General features: G+C 44.5%; 1 protein-coding gene across 4 annotated transcripts; it reads left to right on the plus strand.

The window, feature by feature from the left end:
* Positions 1–818: 818 nt before the first annotated feature.
* On the plus strand, positions 819–22,717 carry LOC116319395 (integrin alpha-3-like). 4 transcript variants are annotated; one of them, XR_004199374.2, is made up of 29 exons: positions 820–982; positions 2,338–2,505; positions 4,416–4,543; positions 5,166–5,251; positions 5,326–5,462; positions 5,537–5,643; positions 5,755–5,847; positions 6,602–6,661; positions 6,751–6,904; positions 7,072–7,265; positions 7,343–7,431; positions 7,601–7,734; positions 7,882–7,959; positions 8,057–8,124; positions 11,289–11,425; positions 12,196–12,339; positions 12,415–12,512; positions 13,883–14,051; positions 14,815–14,901; positions 15,006–15,085; positions 15,166–15,243; positions 18,844–18,946; positions 19,018–19,194; positions 19,336–19,458; positions 19,677–19,787; positions 20,271–20,369; positions 20,475–20,600; positions 21,057–21,275; positions 21,880–22,717. XR_004199374.2 is itself a non-coding variant. In XM_031738696.2 (29 exons), exons 2-28 carry the CDS (start codon positions 2,348–2,350, stop codon positions 21,165–21,167), a joined length of 3,129 nt encoding a protein of 1,042 aa, XP_031594556.1. In that variant the 5' UTR covers positions 820–982; positions 2,338–2,347; the 3' UTR covers positions 21,168–21,211; positions 21,880–22,717. The 4 variants fall into 4 exon arrangements, 3 of the variants coding, with proteins under 3 accessions (XP_039467570.1, XP_031594556.1, XP_031594555.1); XM_031738696.2 differs by having other exon boundaries at positions 21,057–21,211; XM_031738695.2 differs by having other exon boundaries at positions 21,057–22,717.
* Positions 22,718–24,372: the final 1,655 nt, after the last annotated feature.

Here is a 24,372-nt window from a genome sequence, read left to right on the forward strand (position 1 = left end):
CACCCACATCTCCACTGGTCTCACCTGGACCCACAACACCATCGCCCTGGTAAAGAAGGCCCAGCAGTGGCTGCATTTCCTCCATGTCCTGAGGAAGAAGAACCTGGACCAGAGGCTGCTGGTTCAAGTTGTGGTGCTCTCAGTGGAGCACTGCTCCTCAGCAGAGAGCATGCTCTCCTACTGCATGGGTCTCTGGTATGCAGGGTGTGTGTGTGTGTGTGTGTGTGTGTGTCTGTGTGTGTCATTAACTGTGTTTTTAAAATCAGAAAAAGGAGAAGAAAGCAAGACAGGAAGCAGCAACAAAGACAGGAAATAAACCCAGAAAACCATGTGTGTTTGAATGTGTGTTTGAATGTGTGTGTGTGTGTGTGTGTGTGTGTGTGTGTGTGTGTGTGTGTGTGTGTGTGTGTGTGTGTGTGTGTGTGTGTGTGTGTGTGTGTGCAGCGAGAATCAAGGTGCCCTCAAATGTCCAAACAACCTGAATCATTTTATGACTTTCTGTGTATGGGTGGGTGCTCATATGCCTATTCATGTGAGTTCTAGGCTTTGTGAGGACATTTGGTTTGTTTTCATGGGCTTGAGGGGTTTTGAACGTCTTGGACCTTCAAAACCAATTTCAGGGTTCTGTTTAAGCCTAGGTTCAGGTTCTAGATCAGGCTTTCAGACCTCTACAAGCAACATGAGAACATGGGTCTTCACAAAGCTAGAAAGACAAACATAGTGTGTGTGTGTGTGTGTGTGTGTGTGTGTGTGTGTGTGTGTGTGTGTGGGAGGGTGGGGTTAACAGAGAGAGAGACATGATTTCATTTCAGGGCGAGTGAGCACAGCTGAAGAATGAGAATGAGGGAGTGAGTAAGGTAGGCATCTGAGCGTGTGCGAATCAGTCGGTGAGCAGACGGAGGAGAAGTCAGACGGAGCAGAGCGGGAATCAAACTGACAACCTGCAAGGGACAAACCAACGAGCCACCAGGAAGAGCAACAGGTCTGAATTTCTTCCTCTACCCTTATTTCTTTACATTTGATCTGACAGGGACAGACTTCAGACCAGATTTCTCTTATTCAGCAGCAAATTTAATATCTCAGTAAATTCATTCCAGGGTTAGACGGGTATCCTCACACTGTAATGAAGTGCCACAGAGTCAAAATACTCAAAATCTAAAGCTAATGTACTGTAAGTCTGCTGGGTAAAGATGCTGTGACAGTAAAGTGTTTGTGTGGAATAGAAGAGAGCATAAAAACATTTCATATTTGATGCGCTGTTACATGTAATTAATATTTCATTAGTGCCAAAACGAAAAGCCTGAAGTGAAAGCAAAAATACAGTCAGTACAGGTATACTGTTTGCAGTTCACAGAAATGACAGTTTATCAGTATTTACTAAAACACATAAACCCAACAGAAAAGACATAGAGAAGAGTAAAGAACTGAAAGAAAATACAGTATAAAAGGATAAGGAACACAACGATAGCACGGAGGAGAAAAGCTCATAGTTGCTGAGGTGTTACTGAAGTTCTGGTTATCGTGAACTGGAGTTTTGGGTGAAGTGACTTTCGTAGATTCTCTGTGGCGTTCAGGGTGACCAGAAAACTGTTTCCTTTAGTTTTGCTACTGCGGACACCTGCTAAGCTCTGCTGGAAAAAGAAATCAGCATCTCCATAAAGCTTGTGAGCAGGTAGAATGATGAAATGCTCCTCATTTTCCATACCAACTTCAAATCAAACACGGCAGAGCGACCACCACCAACCCCAGCAGATGACACACTCCTCCAGATCATCACAGAGTAGGAACCTCACACAGCTTGGATGAGCTGCACTCTTTCTTAACATAACCCAGAGAAAGCTGAGCAGCATCAATCCTGCTTCCAGAGATTCAAACTTCAAATAAAAGATTCCAATAATCTTTGACTTCTGATTTTCATTAGATAAAAATCATGCTACCTTTGTGAATTACATTTCCAAATAAAACCCCAATCCAGCTTTTTTGAGATTATACAAAAACGTCCTGAAACGCAGCAGGTTAAGTTCACGGTGGAGTGTGACTGTGAGGGTATAAAGAGGCTCATCAATAACACAGTGTCATCTGCATGAAAGAGATAGATGGCTATCCAGACCCACAGTCAGCATTTTAACACTCTGAGAGATTCACTCAGGCCTAATTTGATGACATGACGAAGGTACGGCTCAGCAGCTTTCACATTTCATACGTCTTCCACTGAGCATCAGTTACCATGACGATATACCCAGGTAGAATAAAACCTGTGTGACATTAAAGGTAACTTACTGACACATTAATCTCACTTCTGACTTTTTTCTGCTGTTTTTGCTGTCATCGCCTCAGGTGTGTCTCCATGGCAACAGGTGTGTGCATGTTGCTGGTTGTGTGTATCAGCATGTGTGCAGCGTTTAACCTCGACACATCATTTCCACTGCTGAAGATGGGCGAACGAGGAAGTCTGTTTGGATTTTCTGTTGCTCTGCACCAAGACCTGAAGACAGAGAGTTACCTGTGAGTACACACCTGTGTGTGTGTGTGTGTGTGTGTGTGTGCTAGCTGTACATCTGCTCTCAGGTGTGTCCGGGTAAATGATCTGACTTCAGACTGAACCTTGGATCAGTAGATCGTTACTGTCCTAAAAGTGATAACACCAGTGTTGTAACAGAGCAGGGTTGTGTGGGTCCTTTTCTATATATGAAGAACTGCTGGATTATTTTGATATAGCAGAGTTCAAAGCGACATTGTTTCCACTTTTCATCAGTTAGAAGTAAGTAAAACAGGAAGTGAGGTCATATCTCAGAAACACTTTCGCGTGTGAATAATAAACGTGGCATTTGGAGTTGTGAGGGCGTCTAAAATATTGGATCATTTGGTGGTCGTCGTGGGTAACATTTCTGTCCGCTCTCTGTCTTCATGGAGTGGTCTATCTGGGTTCAGGTGACTGTTCTCCACTGAATTCTGGCCGACTTCTCCACTTCCTTCACTGGACCCTATCAAACACACACCGTACCCTGTGTGTGTGTGCGTCAGACACACACAGAGTCAGGTGAATGCCCCGCAGCGTTAACAATGTGTCTGAATTCTCCTGAAGTCTGTGAAAACAGCAGCTAAAGGACGAGGCAGTATTAAGAAAGGTGGAGCTTCAGGAGGTTTTCAGGGGCTCCATAATGTCGGGGAGCAGAGCAGTGACAGCGCCCATGTCTGTCAGCGCGGCGTTTAACGTCAGAGTGAGTCCGAGCAGATGCCGGCAGGTCACATGGTGCAGCCTCACACTGCACACACACATTTTTAGCTTAAACTTTCAAAATAAAAGCAGCTGAAGTCTCTATGCGCAGCTTCTGTCTGCAGAGCATCGTGTGAGAGTAAACTGAGGTCAGATGGAGGTCTAACAGGAAGTGCAGGTCACACTAAAGCTGCACATTTCCTGTCTCTGTGTGAGAGGCGGTCACACAGAGGTCACCCAGCTGTCTGTCTCTAGTCACCATGACAACTGTCTCTTTATACTCTGTAATTGGATTAGCTGTTAGTGACACACACACACACACACACACACACACATACACTCTAATGTAGCTTCCTTGGAGTGTTCAGGGGTTAGAAAGTCAATGTCTTCTCTGATTGGAAGTCCCCCTCCCCTCCCCCCAGGTGTGTCCCTCTGTGATTGTCACACTCATGATCAATAATTCAAAATCACAACAACAGTCGCCTCAAGGTGCTTTATGTTGTAAGGTAGACCCTACAATAATACATACAGAGAAAAACCCCAAAATCATATGACCCCCTATGAGCAAGCACTTTGGCGACAGTGGGAAGGAAAAACTCCCTTTTAACAGGAAGAAACCTCCAGCAGAACCAGGCTCAGGGAGGGGGGGGGGGCCACCTGCCATGGTCTTATGGGTTCTTGAGGACACTAGATGGATAGCAAGGGGATTCTGGGAGACACGTTAAACAGGTAGTGATGTTTCTGGCCTAAGGACAGGCAGAGTTAAAATGTGTGTGTGTGTGTGTGTGTGTGTGTGTGTGTGTGTGTGTGTGTGTGTGTGTGTGTGTGTGTGTGTGTGTGTGTGTGTGTTTGATAGGGTTTGACCTGTGAAACAGGTGGGTCCCCACAGCAGCAGTTAAACAGGTACAGATGCACAGTCAGGTCAGGCTGCTGTGAATGAGCTCTCAGCTGGGAGGACACGTTTGTTCCAGTAAAACTTTACTGTGAGACTAAATGTAGACGGCACTGAAACAGAGTCCCCCGACCTGTCTCTGGAAGGCTGGGCTGGTTTGCTCATCCTCAGATAATTCACGTCACATGACTGAAGCTCCTTAGAAGGAGGCGACCCGTGTCCTCTGTGTGTGTCCTTCAGACGTTTCCTCATTTATTCCACCCAGAATCTCAAACGTTAACTGTGCCGTCTGTGTCATCCTGACAGGCTATTAGTCGGAGCCCCCAGAGAGAAGGCGGAGCCAAATGTTCCAGCCAATCACACAGGAGGAGTGTACACCTGTCCAATCAGTGCCAACCAGTCAGACTGCAGGAGGATGAAGCTCATAGATCCAAGTGAGTCACACGTGTCCTTAACCTTATTGGCTGGTTTATTTACTTTTTCTTGTATCGGCCAATCACAGACAAGGTACTCAGCCTGACAGTCAGCACTCAGGAGGAAGCGACCCGTTTCCTGAGCTTGTTTGGCTGCACTAATGGGTGATGCTATCAGTGTCCTGGTGCATTATGGGAACTCCATCCCTCAGTAAGCAGTGACAGCTGCTGTCTGCGTTATCGACTGCTGTCAAACACAACAACAACAACACACCCACCCACATGCACACACACACACACACACACACACACACACACACACACACACAGTGTTTATATGGAGAGAAACTGTCATGAATCAGCGACTCGCTGATGTGAGCTGATTCTCGTGGCTGAAGTTAGCCGGCGGGTGTGTGACACCTGTGTGACAGGTCCAGGTGAGCTGTGCTGTCATACTGCTGCAGCTCAGGTGTCCAGGATACGACCTGCTCTGTCAGCTGCTGGACAACATATATGCAGCACAGGTTGTATGGGGTTAGAGTCAGTGGAATAAATCACTCAAAAGTTTATTTATTTTTTTACCTTTACCCTGCCAGTAGGTGGAACCTACAGTCTGTGACTCACCTGTGATGATGTGTTTCAGCCCAGATCTATGCTGATGAACTGGTTGAGGACATGTGGTTGGGCGTCTCAGTAGCCAGTCAGGGCCGGCCTGGGGGGCGTGTCCTGGTGAGTTTGTGCTCCGATTGGCTGATTATTTTCCTATTGGTCTGAAGTTAAAGAGCGGCGTGTTTGCTCTGCAGGCATGCGGTCACCGCTTCACAAAACTCTATGGAGCGTTCAATTTAAGGCAAATGATTGGCCGCTGTTATCTCCGTGGAAACGACCTGCAGTACGACGAGAACGACTCGAATTGGCAGGACCCTGAACAGTCCTGCAGGTAGGTCACATGACTGCACACTACAGGTGACGAGTGATGCTCCGCCTCCTCACCTGCTGCCTGTCTGTATTCAGTCATCTGGGTGATTTCACTGGAGAGGTCATGTGCGGGATGGGGATGTCAGCGGCCATCACTCAAAGCGAAGTCATTGTTGGCTCGCCTGGAAGCTTCGAATGGCAAGGTGATTCTATTCTATTCTATTCTGATGTTTTTCTTCCTTTTCACCCAAATTCAGAGCAAGCATCTCAGCTCTGAGAAATTTAGTGCAGTTCATGGTGTGTGTGTGTTGTAGGAAACATCCACGTCTCCTGGATGAACCCTGACGATGAGTTTGACACCAAGAAGAGCTCCTTCTCCAACCAGAAGCACAGGAACATCTACATCGGTGTGCCGTCTCTTTAAATAACTCAGAATTCAGATCTGAGCTCGGTCACACGTGTCCTCCTCAGGGCAGTGTTTAAATCAGCTACACGAATGTGCCTAAATAAGGTTTGCAATGACCACATGCGGTTTGAGACAATGATTTAATGAGGGTGGAGCAGAGTGACGGTGTCCTGTAGACACGTTAATGTTCCTCAACACAGAGCAGAGCAGAAGCTGTCATCAGGTTTAGCTGACTATGAGCAGTGTTTCAGGTTTTTAGTCACACATGACGCAGAAAAGAGTCCATAGTGAAAACTCTGTTTGTGTGTCTTCATTCAGAAACGCACGCCTCAAACCGGCTTTCATATCGTTAATACGACTGAAATCAAAAACTGTAATTCTGGTTTCTGCAGGAAGTGTTTGTCGCCACAGGTGGCTGTGGGTCCGGCTCTTTCCTTTGACTTAAATAAATACCTGCAGCCTCACAAGCTAAGTGCAGAGTTTCTTACATGGACAAGCAGCCGTTACTCTGACGTGCGGCTCAGTCAGGGTCTGAATCGTGCTTTGTGTTATTGTTTTACGTGGCAGACTTATTTTAATGAAGCAGCTGGATCAGCCCTCCATCGGTCTTGCATGTATCCATCTGTCTGTGTGTCACAGAATTCAGCTGCTTTTATTTTGAAGTTTCTATGAATGTTGAGACATGTAAGCTTTTAATGTGAATCTTTCCTACATTTAAAGACTTGAAGCTGAATGTAAAATGTGTATTTGTGCAGGATATTCTGTCGCTCAGGCTCCTCGCCTTCTCTCAGAGGATGATGAAACCATCGTAACAGGTGAAGACTTTCAAAAAGCAGCCAATCAGGAAGCAGCTGGTTGACCTATAGATTTACTGATATGTGTTGATTGATGTGTTGTTGAACAGGAGCTCCTCGGGACCGTATGGAAGATGCTCATGGCTCGGTGCTGCTGGCCGTCAAGCGCTCTGATAAACTGATGATTCGCCAGAAGCTGCATGGTCAACAGATGGGCTCGTATTTTGGGAACGCCTTGGCAATTGCTGACCTCAATAATGATGGGTGAGGAATGGTTTATGGGTCACATGACCCACGCTGAGGCAACACGGTCAGTACCTTTAGTAAAATCTTCTCATGACAACGACTCAGTGGGAACCACAGAGCACCATAATCTAAACCTGAGGAACATGTTTAAGGAACACACACTGAGCTGCTTTTCTGTCCCACAGGTGGAACGACCTGCTGGTGGGCGCTCCTTTTTATTTCCACCGTCAGGCAGAGGTGGGCGGGGCAGTTTATGTCTACATGAACGTAGGAGGGAGGTTCAATTCTGAGACCAGCATGGTGCTGAAGGGGCCGGCAGGGTCGGCATTCGGCATGGCTGTGGCCGCTGCAGGAGACCTCAACCAGGACGGCTACCAGGGTGAGGACTCAACGTGACGCTGGTGTTTTCGTGATCAGTAATCAGTAGTCATGGTGACAGGTCTTTGGTTGTTCCAGACTTTGCAGTCGGAGCTCCTTTTCATGAAGCAGGAAGTGTGATGATCTGGACAGGAAGCAGTGAGGGCATCTCTACAGAGCCAAGCCAGGTCTCACAAAAACACGGTTCTTTCTATGTTTTTCTATGTTTCAACTTTAAAACCAACTCTGAACCATCAGAGTGCAGACATGTCCTCACGGGGCAGACAAGTTTTGACAGTGATGGTTTTTAAATTGGTGTGCAGACACACCTGTGACCCCGCCTCCTCCTCTGTGCAGGTGATCCGAGGCAGCATGGTCTCCCCTGTGTTCGGGACTTTTGGCTACTCCCTTTCTGCAGGCGGGGATGTTGATGGGAACTATTACCCGGACCTGCTGGTTGGGTCTCTCGATGATACCATTGTTCTGTTCAGGTACCAATTTCTGTGCTAACTAGTGCTCATCTAAAGTACATTCTGAAGTCCTCAAAGCACTGAACATTAGCACTTACTGCTAGCATTAAGAGCTCAGGAATAACTAAATTTATGCATTTATTAATGGACTGATGTGTTGATCCTCAGGAGTCGACCGGTCATCCATTTAAATAAAACACTCAGAGTTTCTCCGATCATTGTGGACCCGAACAGCTGTGACTTCTGGTGAGATTCAAAGCTACCATCAGTTAACATGCTCTCAGACACACTCAGTATGGAGATGTTTTCACATGATAACATGCTAACAGCCTGACTCTCTCAGTATACAGGTGGAAGTGTGTTTCTTCTACATGTTCAACAGGGGAGAGAAGAGCGACAGAGACAACATCAGTGAGTCAAAGACTTTCAATTACTTTTTTCAAAAAATGTACCCACATATTAAATCTGATCAGTCTCAGATCACAGGAAAAAATTACTGTGGTTGCAGGAGACGGCTAGCAGCTACAGCCACGCCCCTAATAAAGCTAACTTAAAACCTCAATATAATTTAAATAGCTGAATTTTATAAACCCCCTCCCCCTGTACAGGTGTTATGAAGGGGGAAATGAGCTATAGTGAGCAAAACTCTTTCTATGAGGCTGTAAACATGTTTATTTCCAAGCTGGAGCCTCTGCTGGACAGTAGAGGAACTGCAGGGGTTCATTTTTGACTTTTGGAGGTCGGTGGTTGTTTGTGAGCAGCCTGGATGAGAACATTCGAAGGAATCTAATAGAGCTGCTCACAGTGAATTTAAAACGTAAGTTTTAGATGTCCCTGAAGGGTAGCTGAGCCAAATTGAACCAGGAACTATTGTTCAGACGCGGTAGAACACCTGTAACATGCTGTGTCTACCTGGCAGGTTCAGAATCAGTCCCATTTCATTGGTTTTTGATAGAGTTTGATGCAAGACTTGGACAGCTGTGGTTGTCCCTGTATTTACATATTTTTCCTGTTTGCTTTCCTGCTCCGATGCCCATAACTGCGAGTTTCCTTCAGTTTTAGCTTAAGGGTGCATTACCCCAACCTTCTGGCTGTAGTTGTTCATTACATCCTACCAGGTGCCCACGTGCCAGTAAAATCTGTCATAAACTGTTATCTATCAAAGTAATTGAAATGATGACGATTCCCAGTTTTCCCAGAGTTTGGCTGTTGAAAGATGAAGTCATGTGACTCATCCAAAGTTCACGTCCCTATGGCCTGCTGCAGATTTACAGACGAGGTGCTGCCTTCAAAGCTGAGCTCAGGGCTGGATTAACCTCCAACAGGTGAATCTGACTCTCACTGTGCATCTCGCATCACTCTCAGCACCAGCAGACGGAAACTACGCAGCAGGATTTTATCGGGCAGTTGAGCGAGATGGTGGAGTGTCAGTGACTCTCAGCCCACCAACGTGTAGCCATGGAAACAGTACATAGTGGTTTCTGACCTGGAGACACACACCTGGGTCAGGTGACCTGAGGTAACACCTCAGGAGAGTCTAAGCGAGCACAGCAATCGACCACACTGCCACTAACAAGAGGTTACAGGCTGGACTCGCTAATGACATCAGCTTCCTGTGTGTGTGTGTGTGTGTGTGTGTGTGTGTGTGTGTGTGTGTGTGTGTGTGTGTGTGTGTGTGTGTGTGTTGATTAAAAACTGGAGCTAATTGACAGCTGTGTCCTGTCAATCACTCACAGAAACACACACACACACTCTGAGTGTGTGTGTCCTTATTGTGTCTTGTTAACTCGACCAATCAGAGCTGAGGCCACACTGTTGCTATAACACGCCTGTACACACACACACGCGCACAGTTGACATCATGCCGTGTCCTTGTGTGTCCTCTTGTCCCCTGAGTGTTTCTCTGAATGATAAATCACATTACAGAAACTGATATTATTACATCTGAGACTCTCACTCTCTCAGTGTGTGTGTGTGTGTGTGTGTTTGCTGGTTGTGTTAATTTGACCAATCAGAGACAAGGTCACCCTCACTGTGTCTCTGGACCTGAGCGTCTTCTGTCTCACAGAGAACCTGATAACTGTTAACATGTCGACTACACACAGGAAGAGAAGACCAGAGTCCATTCAAGTATTGGCTAATTTAGCATTGGTCTGCAAATATAAATATATTGATAAACTATTGATAAACCCCAGCATAAAAAGACTAATTCATCAGTCATCGCAGGTCACACCAACTAAAACTGAAAATCATTTCAATTTAATAAAAAGATTTTTTTTTTTCCTGCAAGTTGATCTCCTCTAAAGACGTCCTGTTCCATTACAGAAGCATCGTGAGGCTTCAGCCAACTATCAGTAATACATCTGATACCTTTTCTGCTATAATTAAACCCATACTCAAACCCCAAACTGTAGTATTGACAGAAAAATCAGTGTGATGACAGTAATCCAGAGTGATATCTGTCAATGCCGAGTGAGAAGCATCCACCTTTATTTACTCTGGAGGAGGCTGTAGTCTGATACGAGTGAGTCAGAGACGCTCACTTCTGACTGATGATGGACACATATGTAAATCCCCAACATTAGTCAGAAGGGAGTTGTCCCCCAGCCACTGTGCTAAAATAATAATAATACATCAATTATACGTTATTGCGAATGCATCATTTTCTATGTAATAACACTATTTTTGTCTGTATATATGTTTATGAATACAGTATTCTTTTATTCTATTAAATAACTTAAAAAATGACTGACTGAAGCTTTAAATATCCATCTTCTACAGTATATCAGCTAACGCTGCTGGAGTTATTTTCATTTGAATGAAATGAAATTGATATGTCCCACCAAAGGTGATGTTGTAAAAGTAACTTCTGATGCGCTACCTGGGCAGTGTATTCATTTAAATTTAGTTCAGCGCATGTTTTTCAATGTAAGCTACTGAGTGTGGCTGTAAACTTCCACGATCTGATGCTACTTCACAATGTCATCAAGCGTTTGTTCTTAATATTTTGACAGAGAAACTAAAGTATCAGAAATAAAATTTTGTGTATTGAAATCCAGTCTAAAATGTAGATTATCTTTATCTATGAATTTTAATGTGGAGTTCCTCAAGGCTCAATTCTTGGTCCTACTCAATTTCATAAAAAACTTTCCGGAGTTTTAACTTTAAAGAAAATAAAACAGTCTTATATTTTAGAGTTTTATCTAAAATGCACAGAATGCTAAACAGACGGAGCGCTTTGCTACTCTGAGCACTTTACACAACTTACCTCATTCATCCATTCAAACAAGCACTTTTTTTCTATCCACCATTCACACACACGCACGCTACATTGGAGGGCATGGGGTTGGCATGTAGACTGGGATCGAACCACCAAACCTCCAATTAGAAGGTGCCCTGCTCTCCCACCTGAGCTACAGCTATACCCACAGAACAAAGTCTTAAACTTCAGTTTACTGACTGTATTGGAGTTTGTCACATGTCAGGGTTAGGGGTCAACAAATAAATCACATCACAGCCTGTGATTATCTTACTCCTGTGTGTTTTATATTTTAACCCTTATCTTTGTGTCACAGCCATCCTCTTCACACTGACAGCTGACATCACTAGTGTCAAGCCCCGCCTCAATTTTCGTGACAACGGGCAGAGCGTGTACTCTGATTACCTGTCGATGCCCCGGGAGCAGTGCAGGACACTGAGAGTGGGACTGCAGGTGAGACAAACACAGGCACAGCACCCCCTACAGGCTGCTGAAATCTGACAAGCACGTCCACTGAAACAGAAGATTTAGTGTCGATGTGAATGGTGAGTGTCGGAGCTCTGTCACAGTTTATTTAAAACTAGCTCACTCTGAGAATCGTCCCAAACCAGCTCACCACATAATGAGAGCAAAGACCAGCATGGTCCTCCATTTCTGCATGAAAAAACCTCAAAGATCTTAAATTATATTTTTTCCTTTAATTAGAGTCAGATGAAGGAAGTTCTGCTGTGTGAGATATGACTAACTGATTCTGATGATCAAAGTCATGATGACTTTCTGCTGCCCTGTTATTCATTCAGCTGCTGACAGACTCCACATCCTGCTTCTCCACCACAGCTCAACAGGAAAACCACAGCGAGCATCTGAGGTGGTGTGTAGGCAGGTTAAATCTCTGCAGGTTGAAGCAAAAGTCACGTTCGTTCATGTCTTCTGTTTGTGTTTGTGATTGTGTTCGCTCGGCTCTCGTCCTGTTTTCACTCTGTGATGCTGTTTCAGACTGTCAGCGAGCCTGCTGGTTCTCATGCTTTCAGTCCACTGACTCTGACTCGTGTTTACTTCACATTCCTGCTGATCACCACCTGCTTTCAGCCTGATTTCCTCAGCTCCGAGTGGCCAGTTCACATCAGTGCCTGGATAGATCCTCCAAAGAAGATCCTGCAGTCCACGTCATGTTGGCACTGAGCTGATGTTCAGTTTCTGTTCTGTGTTCTTATGTTCTGAAGAGTATAATCAGAGACAAAGTGGAGCCTCTGGTGTTCTCCTTGAACGCCTCCTTGTACGAGAAGTTTCCCAAGAAAAAAAAGAACGTGCAGGACCTGAAACGCCTCCCGGTGCTGAGTGAGACCCCCCGACCCATCAGAACCCAGGTCAGAACCCATCAGAACCTTCCTATAGAAAAGCCAAACTCTGCTGGTCTGACCAATGCTGTCCTTGTCCCTCAGATCCACATCCAGAAGGCCTGTGGTTCCGATAACCGCTGCCACAGTAACCTGCAGATGACGGCTCGGTTCACCGATGAGAGCCAGCAAGCTTTCCCCGAGTGAGTGAAAAGAACTGCTCAGCACAGAGTCCAAAAAAACATGGTTGGACAGAAATATTCAGCAGGAAGCATGAGGTCATGTGATCAGAAGCCAATTTAAAGGCATGATGAAGCAGATAAGAAGTTCTGTACTTCACTGGGGTTAAAAGTCTTTGTTATTATTTATCATTATTTATTATCTCGTTTATAATTGTATACCCAGAAATCCACTATACTTGAAAAAGAAAATAAAGCAACTACACGTACAGCTCTGAGACTGTAGTACCATTGTTACAGCTGTACACTCCATGATTCAGCAGCTTCAGACCCTCCTTTAGCAGCAATAAGTTGTAGTGATTGATTTGACCAAGCAGCATGTAATTAATTTGCATGAATGTGTTGTCGTTAATGGTGGAACCAATGAGAATCCATAAGGAATAGAATTGAGAAGTGATATCAATAATGAAATTGAAAGTGCTAAATTCTTATCAGTTCCCATCCCTGGGCGCACCATGTGAACATCCGTTTTTATCATTTGGTCAAAGGCTGAGCATCGAGTGTCGATGCTCCAGTGGAAACATTTCTGTGGAGCGAATTACTGGAAGCCCCGCTGTTTCCTCCTCATCAGAGTCAGCATTAAACAACCTCACTCACCCCTCGTCACTACTGACGATGTCAGTAATGTCAGTAACGGTCATCAGTGCATCCCATCCCAACACGAACCCAGGCCAGTCCATCCTAGTAATTAAGGGACATTCTGTAACTTCTGTCAGTGCTGTGCTATTGGAAACCGAATTTCCCGGAGGAACCCACCCAAGGGATTAATAAAGTTTCGTCTAATCTAATCTAATGTGCCAGGCAGGTGGGTTTTGCCCCTATATTTAATTTCCACCAGCACTATGGGATATTTAGGAATGTCCCCATGCTCTGTTTCCCCCAATGCTCTGGGCAAACCAGGGTTTGGTGGACCAGAGTCTGTGTGCAGCCCAAGTCCATCGTACACCGACCTGTACCCCTTGGCACCTTTCCTTACCCTTCCCTGTGGCCAAGCCACAGACCACATCCCACTACAATGACTTACTTGATGACTGACTTTGATATTCCACTTACTTCCCTGAAGGTGTTCTGCCAGAAAGCCTGAAGGCCAGTGTCTCCTACCAACTGTTAGGTACTCAATAAAAACTGAGATACAATGAAAAATTAAAACAAAATTGAAATATTTCACTTTTAACAAAAGCTGTATAAACATTAAGAATAAACAATAACAGACAAAAGAGCAGAAGACTGGATTAGAGTCTGTGAGTTACAACATGGTTAGAGTCTATCAGCTGATTTTTAACTAAGACAGCTGCTGCAGTTCGGCCGATGTTTGTGTTCTTGTGTGTTTTCAGGCTTGAGGGTACTCAGGTGTTGTACTTCAACTCCACCATCAAGAGGCTGTTTCTGGAGGTTAACGTCAGCAATACACCATCAACAGGTCGACCAGCAGAGGACGCTCACAACACCATTCTGAGCATCAGCATCCCACCATCACTTATCTACTCTGGAGTAGAAACAAAGGTAGAGCAGAGCTCAGACCATCTAAAGTGTAACACCACGGTGAATTTATTAGAACATGCTGTAGGTATTACAGGTACTGCACTGCAGTGGTTTGTATCATATCTATCTAATAGACTCCAATTTGTACATGTAAATGGAGAGTCCTCTTCACACACTGAGGTTAATTATGGTGTTCCACAGGGTTCAGTGCTAGGACCAATTCTATTTACATTATACATGCTTCCCTTAAGCAGTATCATTAGAAGACATAGTATACATTTTCAATGCTATGCAGATGACACGCAGCTCTATCTATCCATGAAGCCAGGTAACACACACCAATTAGTTAAACTGCAGGGGAACCTTGGAGTCATTTTTGACCAGGACATGTCCTTCAACGCACATATTAAACAAATATGTAAGACTGCTTTCTTCCATTTGTGCAACATCTCTAAAATTAGAAATATCCTGTCTCAGAGTGACGGTGAAAAACTAGTTCATGCATTTATTACTTCCAGGCTGGACTACTGTAATTCATTATTATCAGGATGTCCTAAAAACTCCCTGAAAAGTCTTCAGTTAATCCAAAATGCTGCAGCAAGAGTCCTGACAGGGACTAGAAAGAGAGAGCAGATTTCTCCTGTTTTGGCTTCCCTTCATTGGCTTCCTGTTAAATCCAGAATTCAAAATCCTGCTCCTCACATACAAGGTCTTAAATAATCAGGCCCCATCTTATCTTAATGACCTTGTAGTACCATATCACCCCTTTTTCTTTGTGTTTCAGGGTGACGCCTCAGCAGTGGTGGAGTGCTCTGTGGAGGGGACCTCTCTTCAGTGTGAGCTCGGGAACCCTTTCAGAAGCAACAACAAGGTAGGGAATATTGCTGCTGACGCAGGGTACTAGCATTGGTGCTGTCTGTACTGCAGTAACCCTGCTGAGCTTTTTCTGATGTACTGTCTCTTCCTGTGTTTCAGGTTCAGGTTCTGATCAAATTTCAGCCATCTGAGATCAGTTTGGACACACGGGAGATCCAGTCTGTGCTGCAGCTGTCCACGTACGGCCTTCACCACACGCTGCTCTCGCTCTCTCTGTGTTTGTTGGAGGTTACTGAGTGGGATTTCTGTGTGTCTTCAGGCTCAGTGAGCAGCCGGATCTGTCCCCGGTCTCCGTCTCCATGGTGGTGGAGTATTTGCTGCAGACATCGCTTAGTCTGTAAGTACAGATGCACATCAGGTGGTCAGTCTGAGCTTTAAGCTCACAGCCAGGGCAGACGAAGAATCTGAGTTACGACTCTTTGTTATGAAATGAATCCAGACTGACAAGGACAGTAACCACGCCCCAGTGGAAATGTTGACCTTAGCTCACAGCGTCAGACACTTCTGACCAAGTGCAAAATTAATAAAAAAAGTGATGAACATCAGAACATAGATAACAGACAGTATCAATAAACACATGTCTTACATCCATGTGAATAGACTGGCTCTACTCAAAGCGCTTTATATAACTTGCATCATTCACACAAGCACTTGAGTGCGTTATATCTCACGTTCACACACATTCATACTTATGTGGAGCATCTTCAGAGCAACTTGATGATGATGATGATGATGATGATGATGATGACGATGATGAAGCCTTTATTTGTCACTTGCAGTTCCCTGCAGTGAAATTGGACTCCTTGTTACCGTACATACATTACACCAGTGGTTCCCAAACTTTTTTTGCCAGGCCCCCTTTTTTACAAGAAAAATGTTCGGCCCCCCACCACCACCACAAACACATCCTCCAAACACACACACCCATATTTTGCTCCATTGTGGTTTATTTCACACCTCAAACATTCAGTAAACAATTAAGCAAATACAAGTAAACTGCAATAAATTACAGGTAGTAATAAAATAAACTACTAACTCTTTTACGCTGCGTCCACACCTACACGGGTATTTTTTGAAAACGCAGCTGTTTCTATGCGTTTGGGCTTTTCGTCAACACGTAAACGGCGTTGCGATTCACCGAAAACGGAGATTATTTAAAACTCCTTTTTTGCGTTTACGTGTGGACGAGGATTACAGAGTTCGTCACGCAACGACAAAAGTATGTGCCTCTTTTCACGTCACGCTGTGCGCCACGTTATTGTTTACTTGAGATGAATTGCAGAATTGCAGATAGAGACAAAATACTGTTGCTGTTAATCTGACTATCTGCAGGTTTTACACGCTTACATACACACACGCAGTTACTGTCCCTGCATTTAGAAAGGCAGAGGCGTCACGCTGTGATTATTTTAGGTGTAGTTGTTTTTTTTCCTGTGTAATAATATTCAACATTGCTGTCAATACATTTTTCAAAAAATGTCTCTCTGTGCAAAATGGGTTTAAACACATAAACAGCTGTGGGATACTGTTTGTCCGGGATTTGAACAGGGGGAACAAATTACGGCAGGATCAGCCTGATATTATTTGTATCCCGCTGTAACTTTACTGCATAAAGAGCTAACATGTCCAAAATGTCAGGAGTAGTTAGTTATTACAAGAAGTGTTTGTGAACTAAAAATCAAGAATGTGGGATCCTGTTTGTCCGTGATTTGGAGAGCCCAGCGCTGCTCCCGACAAAGGGAAACTAATTTTGCAGGGGAGGCCTACCTTGGCACTTGTGCAGGTGAAGCCAAAGGGAAGATATGCTTCACCATATTTTCTAGTCTTTGGCTTGGAAGGAAGTTGGTTTGGAAACATATTCAGCGATGCTTCATCTCCTGGTTTGCGTTTGTGTGGGAGCCCCGTCAAAAACCTGTCCACAGTGTCCAAGCGCTCTTTTTTTTTTTCTTTTCATACCGCGCTCCCCCTGCAATGGCTCTGCGCCCCCCCTAGGGGGCGGGCCCCACACTTTGGGAACCTCTGCATCACACAAACATCACATCGGGGAGACAGGTCAGAACAGGTAGCTTTGAGGAAAAACAATGATATGTGCAACACATTAGGGAGTGGAGGAGAACAACAGAGAACTCTACTCAGACTGAGCTCCTGGTAGGGGATCAGTATGAGAACAGGAAACAAAAACTCGAATGAATCTAATAATAATGTATACTTTATTGATCCCTGTGGGGAAATGACTCTCTCTGCATTTGACCCATTCACTCAGTGAAGCAGTGGGCAGCCACTAGGCAGGCGCACCGGGGAGCAGTGTGTAGGGATCAGTGTTGGTCAAGTTACTTGAAAAAAGTAATCAGTAACTAATTACTGATTACTTCCCCAAAAAAGTAATCCCGTTACTTTACTGATTACTTATTTTCAAAAGTAATTAATTACTTAGTTACTTAGTTACTTTTTTAAAACACGATTTACAACCTGAATAGGTGATAAAGCGATAGATCTTTCAGCCCAATTCTACTTTTTCTGCATAATCCATCATACAAAATGTAATCAAATGGAAAAGTCTCTTTTTAAAACTTGTTTTATTAGTTTTAATCTTTTAACTTTATGCATCAAGCAAAAATTAAATTATATGCAACATTCTCTGACTGGAAGAAATTTGTTTAACATTTAAACCTATTTTCTGCACATTCCAGCACATAAAATAAAATATGTTTTTGTGTTTACACTCACTCTTTCAAATAGATGCAAGTAAAACACAGCAGAAAATAAATAAAGTCAAAGGCTAGTTGCTCTATTTTCACCTGTAAAGCAGGACTGGGTAGGCGGAGGTTTACCCTGGTGCAGGTGTGCCGCAGCGGTCAGTTGAAGACTCCACGAGTTTCTCTGTGAATTTCCCATTACAGTCACATAGCGCACTTGGCGCTTGCTTGGAACTTAAGGGGTTTTTTTTCATTGTAAAAAGAAATTTTCTTCCCACGCACAACAGACACTAATGTTTTTGTCACTTTTTATGGAATCAAACTCAAAATAAGGTCAGTACTTCCACGCTTTAAACGCTGCACGCTCATACTCTCTCCGCACTCGATATATTATCCATTGTTGATCTGCACACAGCTGTTGTCACGAACGTCGCACTCGCTTACGTCACTGTCATGAGACATTCTCGCAAAAAACTCACGGTTTTAGTAACGCAGTAAGGCAGCGTTCCTACGGGAAAGTAACGGTAATCTAATTACCGTTTTTGCAATAGTAATCCCTTACATTACTCGTTACTTGAAAAAAGTAATCGGATTACAGTAACGCGCCCATCTCTGGGAGGGATGGTACCTTGCTCAGGGGGTACCTGAGGGTAGCCATTCAGTGGATTCAAACTCTTCCAGTCATGGGCGACCACTCTACCTACTGAGCTATCCCTATCCCTTCGTACCGTAACACCATGAAAAGACATGACAAGCAACAGGGCGGGTAAATGGAGTAAGAGTGACCCGTTGTAGACAGCAGCATCTGGTCCTGCGGTATCTCTGCCCTGGTCCAGTTGTGTGTGTGTATGTATGTGTGTGTGTGTGTGTTTTCAACTGAGAGTATCCTTTCACCCAGGTAAGTGAAAGTAAACAGTCCTCTAGCCGACGCAGGTGGCTTTGAAGGGCAGCGAGTCATTAACTTGGAGTTAGTATCTTGCCCAAGGCAGTCAGGGATCAAACCACTAACCTTCCAGTTAGTAGGTGACCTATCTTGTGAGCTACAGACACCCCGTACTTATATGGTTAATGGGGGACAAGGAAGTGAGGCACGTATGAAGAGTGCAACACACTGCACTCGGGAGTGTTGGACACTTGAAAAGGAGGGCCACAGTGGTCCACAGAAACACCATCACAGAGCCACACTTCTAAGTATTTTGAATGTAGAAGGCACGGTAACCTTTCATCTGGTACCCCGACAGAATTTCGACGTCAGGCCCCACCTCCTTCAGTGGTCATGTGATCGGTGAGGTGGCAATGAAGAAGACAGAGGACATCGGCAGCCTGCTGCTCTTGACCTTCCAGGTTTGTCTGAAAACATTTACAGTTCTGCGTGACCCTCACCAGTCCAGGTGTGAACGGGTATTCTCCATCAGGTGCATGTCCAGGGAAAGCCGCTTGGCCACCTGGGCACCCTGGAGGTGGAGTTTGATTGGCCGATGGAAGCAACCAATGGGAAGTGGCTGCTGTACCTCACAGAGATCCAAATAAACGGTACCTCAGAGCCTCGCTGCTCTCCACCCGGCAACATCATTAACCCTCTCAACCTCACGGTAACCATAGCAACATCAGCCTCATACACTCCTTTCAAAATAAAAGTCGTTCTTCCAGAATAAAGGCCAATTAAATGTGAACTGTTTACTGAAGATTTTAAACTTGTCTCTGAAAGTTAGCCTGTCTTCCTGTTGGTTCAGCTGTCAAAAGAGGAGAAGAAGAAAATGAAGAGGAATCTGGATGAAGTAAACGAGGAAGAGGAGCAGACTGACAGAACTCCAACTGTCCTTCATATGCAGAGAAAGAAGAAGCGCTACAGTCTGGTACAGACACAAGCACGGGGACACACTGTTTCTACAAGCTTGTTGATGATCTAGGAGGACAGAACAGTTTTAAATGTGGGGACATTTAGGAGAGAGGACAATTTGAGGAACATTTTGACATGGTTTAGAAAACTGAGGGCTTCTGAAGAACATGAGGACAGTTTTATTAGGACGTCCACAGTTGTGTTTCAAAGTAATGACAGTAAACCGTGTTGCAGGACTGTGTCCGCGGAGCGAGGTGCGTGAAGTTCGTCTGTCCTCTCGTCAGCATGAACAACTCGGCGACTCTGACCGTCAAAGCCCGACTGTGGAACTCCACCATGATCGAGGTACAAAGGGCAGCCCCAGTCTTATACCCTCGTTTAATGCCCACTTTCATTCTTCTGGTTCACTTCCTGCCAGTTTAAAATGCAAACATTTAGCAGCTAAAGAAGCAAACGGAGACCAGAAAAGTTCAAAACTAGAGCTTAAAGAGATTAAACCGTCCACATCACAACTACAGAGACAAGTGATTTTTATTCTATTTGTTACATTTTATTTAGATTGATAGTTTCTATTTTTGGTTTCTTTTGCTCTGTATTTTTTAAACTAGGTTTTTTTTGTCTGTGTGTAAAAGCATTGTCGAAATTAACCCTCGTTATCATTTAAATACTGCATGAAAACTCTTAAGACCTCTGAAATGCAAAAAATGTCGTCCTGTGAGCTCAGAAGGCATTCCTGTCCAAAACCTGCAGACACCTGTGCTCAGATATCAGGACTTTTTGTTTTTTCCATCCTCTCATGGCCAGTTATCGCTTCTTGCTGTGTTTCAGGACTACAGTGATGCGAGCAGCGTGTTGGTTCAAGGCCAGGCGTCTCTGAAGCTGCAGACCAACAAACCCACCGTCAACATGGAGTCTCACAGCTCGCAGGTAACAGATTGCAGCTAGCGCCCCCTAAGGACCATTGCACCCTCCTTCACAGTCCGCTGTATGTGGCTGTAGTTTCTTGCTGAATCTCTGAGGTATTCTCTGCAGATTGAGGTCTACATCTATTCAGATCTGGGGCTCCAGGTGGACTCTGGCGCCCCCCTGTGGATCATCATGTTGTCTGCCCTGGCAGGTGTCCTGCTGCTGGCTCTCATCTGTCTGCTGCTCTGGAAGGTAACCCGAGTGTTAATATACAGAAAAGATGCAGCAGATAACGTCATAGTCCAGGGAAACTTTTCACAAGTGGATATCATCCAAAGTCTCCACAGTACTCATATATTGTTATAATAACAGCTTAATTTCACCTGTCTGGTGTTTTGTGTGTAAACTGAAAGATGTTTTTGATCAGAGGAAGTCTTTAAATTGTTCATTTGGCATAGAAACTGGGAGAAAAAGTCTTAAATGATTCCAGTGAAATCATTGTTCCTGAGCTGGAAATACAAACCATCTCTGAAAACTAAATAGTGTCCGCTTCTGAAAGATGGCTCCAGTTCTGCTGCACTGCCAGGCTGGTTCCAGTTTTAGGTTCCAGAGCATCATCACCTCATCACCACTCATCACCATTCATCATTCATCTGTATCGTGAGCTTTATCTCTGTAAAGTGTTGTGTGTCGCCCCCTGCTGTTCAGTGTGGGTTCTTCAGGAGAGCCAGCACCAGGGAGCTGTACCAGGCAAAGACCCAGAAGGCCCAGATGAAGAGTCAGCCATCTGAGAACGACAGGCTGACCGAGGAGCTCTGAGGCTGGGGCACCGCAGCCAGAGAGCCCGGCTGTAAGGACCAGAGGTGGAAGAGTTACCAACTGATTACTGAGACTATGAAAAGTCCTGAGTCAGATCAAAGTTAAAAAGTTTGTACTTGCTTAAAATAGTCAGCACTGATCCTTTGAGGTTCTTTGAAATTTTGTCTTAAATTTGATCAATTCTAGGTTTTTACTAATAACGACATCCCCACAAATTCATCTGCCATAATAAAACCTGTTTCATCCAGAATCTCAGGAACCATTTGATTTTCAGTAACCTCCTGTTTACATCTGCTCTACCTTTTCTGATTCATCAGCTCACCAAAAAATGTGATTGCTTGTGTTTGTTGGCTTTTCTCTGCAGATTTGATGGCACTTTTATTCTGAAAGGAGCCACAAAGGGCACATTAATGGGAAAACAGCAGAAAAAAATTAAGCAGTCTCACCCTTTAATGTGTCTGTGGCCACACCTGCTAGATTTTTGCAGCCAATCAAATCAAATTTCAAACACACAAATCCCGACAGACTCCTTAAACCAAAAAATATTCAGTTTGCTGTTAATGCAAGGAATTATGGGAATTAAATAGCACCAGTATGAATCTGCCTTTTAGCAGATCACTGGTTATCCCAGCAAACTCACCTGTGTCACCTGTTCACTGCCTCTGTGTCTCTGTGGACATACAAGGTCTCTGATCCTTCCTTTTCTCTGCAGTGTGGGTTCTTTGTGAGTCAGGGGGTGTGGCGGGCAGTCGTGCTCCATCAGGGGAGGATTATGGGTAAAGACAACCTGCAACAGCAGCACATGGATGCTGACGGATTCCTGATCCAGGACCAGGTCTCCTCATGTCGAAACAGGAAGTCCCCGAAACACTGGGTCACTTCTTGGACTGAGACTCACTGAGACACTCTCAGCGTCTGAAAAAATAAACCAGACCGGACCGAATCAAACTGGACTAGACCAAAATGGCTTGTAAATGGCCGGTATTTGTATAGCGCTCTACAAACCAGTTCTAACTGGACCAACACACTGCCAGTGTGAGTCTGCTGTCATGTGAAAACCTCGTAATGTGTTTATGTTCATATTGTAGACGGAGATGTGAGGTTTCCAGCTGACAGCAAGCACAGAAGATTGATTATAGATGATTGGTTAGTGATCTGTGTGTATATGTGTATATTTCTTAGCCATGGATTGATTGGAAACAGATTGGTGTTTCCTTTAAAGGGCTGGAATCAAAATGAGGGCACTGCTTCTTTAATATGGTAGCAATCATGTCATGTCTTTGTGGTGCCTTCAGGGTCTCCTCGTAAACTCTCCTTTGAGAAAGCTGTTAGTAAAACCATCCCGGTTGCCTTTAGGTGCTGAAAGATCCCATAGTAAAAACTGCGGTCGGCTCTTCTGTGAAACTGTTTTGTGTCTCGTGTACTTTTACAGGCTGTTTTTGTATATTTGTGATATTTCTGACTGCACTTGAAAGTGTGTGTAAAATGTGGGTGCGTTAACTGCATGTCAGTGTCTTTGTCAATGATATTAAACTATTTTTTGTATTATTCACTGGCTCTGCTGTTTACCTGCAGTGATGTGCTCAGGGTCTACTTTAGCTAAAGTGCCTGGCATCTTTGGTCATTTCAGGATCAACAGGAGCAAATGAAAGAAAAAACGCATCGTCATTTATTGTCTCTCAGTTAGCAGACCTGTTTGAAATATTTGAAGGTCAGTGAGTCAGTAGGTATTCATATATAGATGAGTATCAATTATTCTGACTGCAACTATTGTCCTTGGCTGATTTACAATGACGGCTTGTTTAGTTCATGAAGGCAGTATCAGCAGACTCTGATTGGCAGGCCGGTTAGTGTTTATCTTCATTGCATCACTTGGGTCCTGTACTCCAAAGTGAGTTCAGCATAGTTAGGTTCTCACTAGCGCTAGCTGTTTGGGAGTCAGGAGGAGGACCCAAAAACAAAGGAGTGAACTAAGGGAGGCAGATTTATTTTGCAGTATAAAAAATATTCAAACACAAAGGGTACTAATGAGCAAACACTCAAAAACTAGAAGTTGGAAACAAGGAACTAAAGCTAGGAAACTTGAAAACTAAGACTGGAACAGAGAACTAGGAATTACCATAGAGGAAAATGTCTGCTGCTTGGTCTCTGGCTTTTTGTTAGACTCAGGGACCATGCTGTTGTTCCTGTGTGGCCATTTCCCTCATTGCCTGGTTTCAAAAAGGTACTATGACCTAATCCGGTTGTTAGGTCCGACATCACAGGCGACGTTGCTGGCATTTTTGGGTCCAAATGCTCCTGAATAAACAACAATTGAATAAACAAACCAGTAACTTTGTTTATGAACACCTCCGTCTTTATTGAGGCACCAATTACAGTTAAAAAGTCTTGTTGGGGTTTTTCTCAGTAGATGAAAGGGTTTGTTCCTCTCGGGTGAAGAGAGGTGCTGAGCTGTCAACTGATCACCACCTGGCGGTGAGTTGAATCAGGTGGCAGGGGAGAATGCTGAACAGATCTGGAACACCTATACACCTATAGTGAAGGTGTACTGGGAACGCTTGGCAGAGGCCCCGGTATGCAAGATCTTCAATGCACACCTCTGGCAGAGCTTTGACAAAATTCAAAGGGAGACTGGGGACATGGAGTCTAGATCATGTTCAGCACCTCCATTGCTGAAGGCGCTGCACTGAACTGCGGCCAAAAGGTAGTTGGTGTCTACTATGGTGGTGACCCATGAACCAGATGGTGGACACCAGAGGTGAAGGGAACCATAAAACTGAAGGAGTCCCAACAGGCTTGGTTAGCCTGTGGTACTTTGGAGGCACCTCATAGGTAATGAGAGGCCAAGCGGAACGCGGCTTGGGCAGTGGCTGAAGCAAAAACTCAAGTGTGGGAAAAGTTCAGAGCGGCCATGCCTTGAAGAATTCCTGGAAAAACATCAGGTGACTCAGGAGGGTAAAGGGGTACTCTACCTACACTGTGTAAAGTGCGGGCAAAGTGCTGCTGACTTTGACTGAAGACATTGTCGGGCAGTGGAAGGAATACTTCGAGGACCTTCTTAATGTCATTGCCAGAAAAGGGCGGAGTGCCCACTCCAGGTCAGGGTTGAGTTCCTGCCCCCTAGTGGAAGACTCTAAGTCTCTCAATTCAATTCAATTCAATTTCAATTCAATTCAATTTAATTTATATAGCGCCAAATCACAAC

The sequence above is a fragment of the Oreochromis aureus genome, linkage group 4 (assembly GCF_013358895.1).
Source record: "Oreochromis aureus strain Israel breed Guangdong linkage group 4, ZZ_aureus, whole genome shotgun sequence".
NCBI lineage: Eukaryota > Metazoa > Chordata > Actinopteri > Cichliformes > Cichlidae > Oreochromis > Oreochromis aureus.

Bases quoted from the DNA above. Each gene is read 5' to 3' on its own strand.
- LOC116319395 (XM_039611636.1), top strand. From the start codon at position 2,348: ATGGCAACAGGTGTGTGCATGTTGCTGGTTGTGTGTATCAGCATGTGT. The intron at 7,960-8,056 runs GTGAGATTCAAA...TGACTCTCTCAG, and splicing joins CCGAACAGCTGTGACTTCTG to TATACAGGTGGAAGTGTGTT. The intron at 12,513-13,882 runs GTGAGTGAAAAG...GTGTGTTTTCAG, and splicing joins AGCCAGCAAGCTTTCCCCGA to GCTTGAGGGTACTCAGGTGT.